At 36.2% G+C, this 9,583-nt stretch overlaps 1 protein-coding gene across 1 annotated transcript; it reads right to left on the minus strand.

Annotated features, from left to right (window-relative positions):
• Positions 1 to 1,989: 1,989 nt before the first annotated feature.
• LOC149241459 (uncharacterized) lies at positions 1,990 to 2,754 on the minus strand. Its single transcript, XM_089370552.1, has one exon. It carries the CDS (start codon positions 2,752 to 2,754, stop codon positions 1,990 to 1,992), a length of 765 nt encoding a protein of 254 aa, XP_089226678.1.
• Positions 2,755 to 9,583: the final 6,829 nt, after the last annotated feature.

Raw genomic sequence — 9,583 nt, forward strand, 5'->3', positions numbered from 1 at the left:
ACTGGTGTCACAACAAACTTGAAAAAGTTTGTTGAAGTCAGGTAGCCTCAAAATTGGCCTCTCATTGTTCTTCTTCTTCAATATCTGGAAGCTCTTCTCTGCATCTTCAGTCCACTGAAAAGGTTGACTTGCCTTCTTGATTGTATCCAACGTAAGTGCGTAGATTCCACTAAAATCCTTTATAAACTTGCGATAGAAACTTGCCAGTGCGTAGATTCCACTAAAATCCTTTATAAACTTGCGATAGAAACTTGCCAACCCATGAAAACTTCGAACTTCGAACAGACTCTTTGGGGATGGCCAGCTAAGTATAGCTGCAACTTTTTCTGGGCCCATTTTCAGCTCATTTTCTGCAATCACGAAACCCAAATAGATTAACTACTTCTAGAAGAAAGTACATTTCTTCAGATTTATCAACAACTTGTTTTGCTGCAACTTCTCTAGAACATATCGAACATGTCGAAAATCTTCCTCCTTGGTCTTGCTGAAAATTAGTATATCATCAAGATACACAATCACAAATTTCCCAAAGAACTCCTTCAACATCTCATTCATCAGGCGCATAAAAGTAGTAGGGGTGTTACTCAACCCAAATGGCATCACTAGCCATTCATACAACCCTTCATTAGTTTTGAAAGCTATTTTCCATTCGTCCCCCTCTTGTATTCTAATCTGGTGGTATCCACTCTTCAAATCTATCTTCAAAAAATATGCTGCCCTGCTCAAATAGTCCATCATATCATCCATTCGTGGTAATGTAAACCTGTAACTGATCATAATTTTGTTTATTGCTTGTGAATCTGTGCACATCTACCACTCGCCTCCTTTCTTGGGAGCAAGAACTGTTGGAACTGCACACAGGCTTAAGCTTTCTCGAATCATTCCCTTATTCAGCAACTCCTGTACCTATTTTCTAATCTCCTCATTGTCCTTGGGGCTCATCCGGTAAGCAACTTTATTTGGTAAACTAGATCTAGGAATGAAATCTGTGTGCTGACTGATACTCCGCTTTGGTGGCAATTTATCTGGTAGATCATCCACCACAATGTCGCTGAACTCCTGAAACATTTCCTGGATCTCTTCAGGTAGATCAGAAATTTCAGTGTGCAACAACACTGTTTTTAGTCTCCTTACAACAACATACTTCACTTTGTCATCTTCAATCTATTTCAGAAATTGTTTTCCACCCACCAGTAATACTTTTGTTCCACTAGTCTCTGTTGTTTCTTCCTCCTTGATGGGCACTAGCGTATGCTTAATCCCATCCTTAACAAACTTGTAACAGTTTGTTTTCCCATCATGAACAACTTTTTGGTCATACTGCCATGGTCTACCTAGCAGAATATGACACACGTCCATGGGCATTACGTCACAAATAACTTTGTCCCTATACTTGCCAATATGGAATTCCACCTCACACTGCTCATCAACTAGCAGTTGGTGATCCTTCTGTAACCACGACACCTTGTAGGGAGTTGGATGCTTTAGTCGTTTTAAACCCAATTTTTCCACCATATTTGTTGCAACTAGATTATCAGTGCTTCCACTGTTTATAATCAGTTTGCAGCATTTTCCATGTGACTTGCACACAGTCCGGAATAATGCCTTTCTTTGGGTTTGTTCAACTATTTCCTTTGCTGGTTTCAGCAGTACCTTGTTCAAGACTAAGGCCTCTCCTGTCTCCACTGCATTCTCTACCTCTTGAGGTGGTGCCTCTGCTTCTTCTGTCTGAGCAACATATGCTTCTCTTTGACCAACCTATTCTCCTTCAGGACACTCAAAGGATCTGTGCCCCCACTTGTGGCACTTGTAACACTGGTAGGCAGCTCCTCTGCCTCTGCCATTTCCCCTTCCTCTCTGGTATGGCCTTCCTCCTCTAGTGCTACCTTCCTTTTTTGTTGTCCCTAAGGTCTTTGAACTACTGCCCTCTTCACTGTTGTTGGCAGTTCTTCCTCTGCCAAAGGATTGTCCTTTCCCTTTGCCAGTTCCTCATCCTCTCCTGGAATTTTGCTTTCTTGTGATCTTTTCTTCTGCTTTTAAGGCACTCTGGTATGTTTCCTCTATCGTTTTCGGAGAAAGAATACTTATCTCGTCCAATATTTCTAGCATTATGCCATTCACAAACCTTGCTATCTTTTTTGGGGTGTCTCTAGTATAACCAGCTCTCAAATTCACCCGATAGAACTCTTCAGTATATTCTTTCACCATCATCCCTCTCTGCTTCAAATTCAGTACCTGTCGATGCAGAGCAATCTGGTAATCTTTGGGTAAAAACCTGCCCTTCATCTTGGCGACCATTCTGGTCCACTTCTTAATTGGTAGCTTATTCAATCTTCTCCTCTCTGCTTGGACATTGTCCCACCATAAGGCCGCGTGTCCTTTCAGCTTAGTAGCAGCAAATTTAACTCTCCTATCCTCGCTGACCTCTTCACATTCAAAATACTTGTCCAGCTCACTAATCCAGTCCAATAGCACTTTTGTGGACAAACTGCCATCATAATTCGGAATTTCAGGCTTTGGCTTACTACTAGCCAACAAAACTAACCTTAACAATTTGATCTCATGTCCTTCTTCATCTGATCCATCTGTTGTAACTACAACTTCTTCCTCACTGCCATCCCCTACTTTCGGATGCCTTCTCCTTCCTGCTTCTATTGCCACTAAACGGGCATTCAGGATCCTAATCTCTTCCCTCAATCCCCCATCTACTACTATTCGAATAGCTCTACCATGATCTCTTCTTCCATCTTCCATTTTATAAGAAAATCAGTTAACTGTTCCTGCTCTGATACCAAAATTTGATGGGTCCAGCCCCTACGACCTTCGGTTTAATGATAAGTATGTTGATTGGATTGTTTTATTTAAATGGTGGTTGGTTGAATTTAATGCAGTGGTACCATCGACTTATGGAGATGAGGACATGTGTCCAGGTCTCGGGCTTTGCTCCTTCCCACTCCTCCTATGCCTCAAAACCCTGGCAGTTCATTTTATTTTGCATTGTTCATTTTTGTTGTGCTGCTATGCTGCTGGTGAGGTCTCTGGTCCTGCTATACGAGGGTTTTCTTTGTCACTGGTTTGGAATTTTGCTTTTGCTGTGCCTGGCTTGCAATGCAATGTGGGTTTTCACTTGTGGATGATTTCTAGGCCTGTTCTATGTTCGGCTTCGAGACCTGGGTGTGAAACCCTTGGTATCAGTCTCTACTGTCGACTTTGGCTCGACTCTATTTGTATCCTTAGTTGTAGCTTGTGGTTATTTGTTTCTTCTCCATGCGTTGGTTTCATAGGTTAATGGTTTGTTTGGTTTTGTCTCAGGTTGCGGCTATGGAGTCGCTTGGCTTTCAGCTTCTACTCAGCAGTCTCCCGAAGGTAAACACTCCTTCTATGGCAGTCGTCTTTACTTCATTTTCTTCAGGCACTGACAACCTCTACTCCTCTGTGGCAGTGAGCAACTCTGTGGCTGCAACCTTGGCTTTGTGGCTTCTCTGGCAACTTACACAGGCTCGGCTCTTCCCTGGTAAGTTTGCACGAATCTTCCTCTGCTTTGGTTGTAGTATTTAAACTTAGCTGTGGTTTTTCTTGTGCTTCGTTGCTGATGGCCTGGTTGTTGGCCAACGCAGGTGAGCGACGGTCTACTCATGGTCCTCATGCCGGATCTCCTACACCTGAACCGGGTAGGGTCGCTCCTTGGTTGTGGTTTGGCTTGGTTCTGTGATTTCTAGACAATGTGCCTGTGGCTCCATTGTGTGTTTGCGACTCTGTTGTTCATAAATTATGTATGTATTTAAGCGGCTTTGTAATGGCCTCACGAGGGTTTTTTAATGTGGTCGACTCGGTTCTATTTGTCAGTCATTTGACCAATGTGCTGTAACGTTCGACTTCTTGACAAATATATATATCTATATTTATGCTGTGAATTTGATTGTTCAAATTTTGCAAATGAAAATGGGAATGTGGTCGTTTTCGGTACCTGAAACTTGTCTCTGTGGACAGTGGCTTGCTCGGTTCCTTCGTATTTTCATTCTGTTTGTACTGTAGCTTATCTGATAGCTCTCCTCGCCTTTGTGCTTGCTGTTCACCTGTGTATATTGGCTTTTCTTATGGAAAAAGAAATAATTTAATAGTAGGAATAATTTTAGGACTGTAACATGAATGGATTCAGATGTTTGTATTCAGAAAATATTTCTGTGTTTCCTCTTCATTTAATTCTATGATGGCCAAAAGATTACATTAGTTGCTTTTTCCTTCTGTTTTGTAGAGAACACTGGACAATTAGCAAAACTACCAGTGGTTACATAATGTGGTTACATCAAAATAGTTTCTAAATAACTATCTTTTCCTTCTTTTTAAATTAAACCAAATTTTAAATAAAACTAAAAAAGTAAAAAGAAAAATACATAAGCAAACATTATCATTGGCCGAGATAACCATTCCTAGAAAATGAAAAACTAATGAAACTCAAATTGTTTTGAAAGAGACAAACTCCCGCCATGTCCTTCCCTGAGCTAGATGCTCCTGCATCATTGACTCGAATACTCGACTGGTTTGGAAAATTATATAGGCTAGAGGTTTAGTCAAACCAAGTAGAGAAAATAGTTATTGCACGTATTGATTTCCTAAGGAGGAAGGCTCTCCAAAAGAGTTTCAAGGTGAATTAGAGTTGGTTGAGTATATTTTTGTACTCGTTGAAGAAATATACCCTTGTTTTCCTTAATGCAATTGTATTTGTCTTAAGGCACAAGTTGAATATGATGTGAACTATCAAATATTTTGTATATCCGCCACATAGTATGCCTTTTTTTTTTGTAAATTACAAACTTATATTACATGAATATATGTACAAACCATGCTAAAGGTTGACCCCTTGACCAACTCTAGTATGCCTGAGTGGAAACCAAACTGAGAAGACAAATCAAGGTTCAAATTAGAGTGTTACAAAATCCAATGTTGAAGTTGGTAGTTACGAATAGATTAATCATTACAATAGATACACAATTTGACTGTGAAAGCCTTAAAAACTAGATAAGAAAAAAGACTAGAAACATGAAAACTATAAAATATGGGTATTGTTGAGCATACTAATGGTCGAATTGCGCTAAGAGAGACCATATGATTAAACAACTAGAGTAGGTGCATGTAGGGTTGATGGCAGGTGGTGAATCTGTATCATAAAGAAGTGTTATCTCCATTCTCTGCATTTTTCCATCCATAATTTGATAGAGCAAGTGGAGCTCCTCTATGCAAAGGAGGAGCTCATCCCTTCTTTCATTATGGTCAAATAATACTTTTCCTAACAGATTCTTAATATGCTAGTATAAATCCGTTATGTTTAAGTATTTATTGTGATGAGCCCTTAGTGTACCCAAATATGATACCCAATCCTCCACTTCGACCAAGATGCGGGAGTCAAACATTTCATTTATTTCCCAACAAATTCTTGCTTGATATCTGATATTTTTTGTTGAACCACCAAGGGGTGTGCTCACTATAGTGGTTTAATGAGGCTCAGGCTTAGGTTTGAGCATAAGAATTGCTTGGTGAACTGCAACCCCCAACCCCTCTTCTTAGACAAGCTCTCTCCCTAGGCATTGAGGATGCTTCAAAGAGCACATAATAATCCAAAGGAACAAGAGACGGGGAAACCAGTAGGGGAGAGAAAGGTAGGTCAGGAGAATGAGTAGGGAGACTAAAGGAAGGAGATTGAGCAAGAAGGAAAGGAATGAGAAGAGAGTGGGAATTAGGAAGGTGACTAATATTCACACAAATATCTAGCCCATTGTAATAGAAACCAAATTGAAAATTAGAGGCAATGAATTCTTTTTTTAGTGAGACGATATACTTGAGTGCTACCAATCTCTAAGAATCAAGGTTACTTGCATTCAAAACAAAGAGAGTTGCTTCATCTTTGCATGCCTCCTCATGGGCCTCATAATTGTACCGAGGAACTTGAGTTCACTAGGGGATATACAAATTACGCTGTAGATCCTCCTCGATCACCCCATCGAGGATCATCACATGTTAAGTTATGAATGAGAACAGATGCCCAAAAAGCTTACCCATAATATTCATAGTTAATCCTCATACAAGTCAATATCCACTAAGTTATTAAGAGCATGATGGAAGAGAAAGAAGTGAGGAAGAAAGAAGTCTAGAGTTTGAAGTGGTAAAATATTGAAGGAGATATAAAGGTATTATATTGAAGGTTTCAATTCAATTACCTCTTTAGAAGGAATGACTTATTGAGTATTCAAAGGATTTAACCAATAGATTTATGTTAGGATAATTTAGTGGCCCTAGATCATCATTCCAAACTATTATTGAATGAATTGGAACTTCATGGGCCTCTATTATGGAGGACAAATTTAGGATCTCTTTTATGTAGGTGGGTTTATTCTCCTTTCTATTTAAAAATTCTTCCAACCAAGGCATAGTGCTAAATGAAGGCTCTTGGTACTTTCATGGTTTAGGCCTAGTTATACTCCCTTAGTATGCCACCTTTGACTATGAGGTGGCAAAGGAAACCAAATAAAATGGATAAGACTCCCTAGTTTACCCATGCACTTTTGTTCCCAAAAAATATTAAATATGTTTGGGGAAAACATTGAGTCTTTTCAATTTGTAGCCTTAAAAACCCTAGATTAATAGGAAATCCCAAGGAGCTTGATCCTGTAATCGCTAGTATATAGGATTCAAGAAGAAATTATCTTTGTATGCAAAGGAAAGTACATGCTTCAGGTATTGGACTATGAAAGATCTTACATTTAGATGTCATTATTGCAAAAATCATAGTGATTTTTTATGGGAATGTTTGCCTAGAGTAAAGATAAAAAAATCCCTAGTGGTTCTCGTGCTTGTGAAGAAGGTCATGTATATGATTTTACTAGGTCCATCAGTTTAGGTTTCAAAGGGCGAAATGGATCAAATGGTATCTACAAAAGGAATTCCAAAGTTAAATGGATCAATCAAGTGAAGGAAAAGACATCTAGTAAGTTTGGATACATACTCTACTCCCCATGATATTGAAAATGATGACAAGGTCTTAATGACCCTTTTTCTCCCTAGGTTTTGATTTTCAATAAGGATTCCTAGTTGTGAATGTTTTTTAAGAGTAAGAATTCATGTTAGTTAAAACATCCCAATTTCAATGACATGTTCTTACTTATTATTTGTAAAAATAAACTATGAAAAAGTTTTCTTTCTAAGAAGTCTCAAAATTTTATACCATACTTTCTAAGATTACAAAAAAGTCCCATAATCTTATAATCTTCGATGATAAAGTCTTAGAATTCATGTTAGTTAAAACCTCCTAGGTTCAGTGAGATGTTCCTACTTGTTTGTACAAAATAAACTATGAAAATTAAGTCTCATAATCTTGTATGACCACAATCAGAATGGTAAAGTAACAAATTGGAAATAAATTCTCAACCTTGCCATGAATATTTCCATTGACATGGATGTTAAAAACTAAACTTATATATGCTTTCCAATATTATTTTATGGCCTCTAAGCTTCCAATATTGAAATCACCATTCCATAGGGTTTTTGAGGTTGAAATAAAATGTGCAGAAAGACACATATGTTACCCTATTATGTTGTTATTCCACATCAAATCAACATGAAGATGGGTGAAAAAGAGTTAAAAGAGTTTTCATGCACACTTACTATGTTGTCTCTTTTAAATACATTAAATTAACATGTGAGGTTAATGTATATAGGTAGAGACTCTAATAATAGAACTAATTTATGGGTCACAACTCCGTGAACATATTCAACTCTAGGAGTATACTTTTTAAGAATATATAAAGAAGTTAATATCTAAGAAGCTTATTGATACTATAAAACTTTATTTATAAAATGTCTGCAATTAAATTTAATGTATTTTAGATTTTGTTATTTAATAAATATAAATAAAATTATATTTATATCCAATTTTTTTTTTTCAATTTTACAATATGAACTTGGTTTAATTTTTAAGACTACTAATAATAGCCTAATCTCAAATCTCAAATATAAAAAGTTGAGATTCCAACCTAAATCCTGCCGATGTATAAGTAGTTCTATTACCATTTTCCTTTTAAGTAACATGGATTATGGACTATTGTATAATCATCTTATTATACAACTACATGTTATACTTAACCATTAGATCCAATCTTATGATTTCATTCTTGAATTTACCATTCATTAAATTTGAAATATTTCAAATAAACTATTTACGAATTTACGATAATGTGAAGTGTACACTACTCAAGTCAAATAGCCACATATATTTTAAGAATTTTTATCACTACACGTTGAATGACGTCAACGTGACGTCTTAAGTTAATTACTTGAAGTACATACTTATCACATTTTGTTTATAAAGTTGTAGCAATCACAACGCATAATTTTGTAATGTGTTTGAGTTTTGTTAAATCAAATCATTATTCTCATTTAATTAGTGAAATTATATGTTAAGGTAAAGATAATTTGTTAGTTTAACTATAAATATTAATATTACTAACATTAATGTAAAATCAATTACAAAATTTAAAAAACAATATGATTTTTATTGTGAGTGAATATTAAAATTTAATATTATAGGGTGGTATAAGGAGGGTATATTACTAATTTTAGATGAAAAATTGAATATTTATTCATTTTAGAGTTTAACATATGAATTGACATGTAGGCTGAAACATATGGACTTCTGTTACATATGAATTTCACTCATAACCTATGTATGTTGAGTTTAATAGTGGGAGGAGACTCCAAAAATGTTATAAGGCACATGTATTTGCACAATACTCTCCTCTTAATTCTATATTGGAATCAATAATCAAGGGTATTTAGTAAGTTAAAAGTTTAATTCCAAAGGTAAATTTTTATCATGCTTTTCCAGAAAACAATTATGTTGTGGATTTTTTCGCTAATCAAGCCATAATAAAAAAATATGAGAGTTTCAATATTAATAATAAGGAACACTATTAACCTATAACATGATTGTAATGAATAAATTCATACATGTAGTAAATTTAATAGGGAAAAGAGAGTATCGACATTAATAACAAGATTAATAGCTGTAAAACAACATGGTCTCTCCCTCTACCGTTAATTAATTGATTAGGGTAGTGTAGGGTTCGTGTTTTGTCATTATTCGAGAATGCTTTGTTTTCACAATCATTTCCACAATCTATTGTTATTCTTTCTCCACACACGCTTTCTCTGTGCCTCTGCATTATGCATTAGGAAATCCACCTCTGCAACTAAAAGGTACAAGGATCATTATCAAACATTATTAAACACAAGTTTTACCTTCTAAATACCTTAAACAAGTATTAATGATCCATATCTTTAAATTTTAAAATATAGAGACTTTGGATCTATTCTTATGAATTTATTATGAAGATGTGTAGTTCATATGTAAGGGTCTCGAAACGAGAAGGAATATGAAACCTTGAATGTAGGCCAATGATGCCAACACAGAAAACTTTGTTTATGGTTTCAGTTTCCATGTGTATAGATAATTGTTCGAAAAAATTCTCATTGTCTAGAATGGGGAAGTGCAGAGAAAACTATGCACAATGAAAGCTTTCTGTACTTTACA

This window comes from Pinus tabuliformis, chromosome 8 (assembly GCF_031772625.1).
Source record: "Pinus tabuliformis cultivar Carrire ecotype Pingquan chromosome 8, CPIR1, whole genome shotgun sequence".
NCBI classification, from domain to species: domain Eukaryota; kingdom Viridiplantae; phylum Streptophyta; class Pinopsida; order Pinales; family Pinaceae; genus Pinus; species Pinus tabuliformis.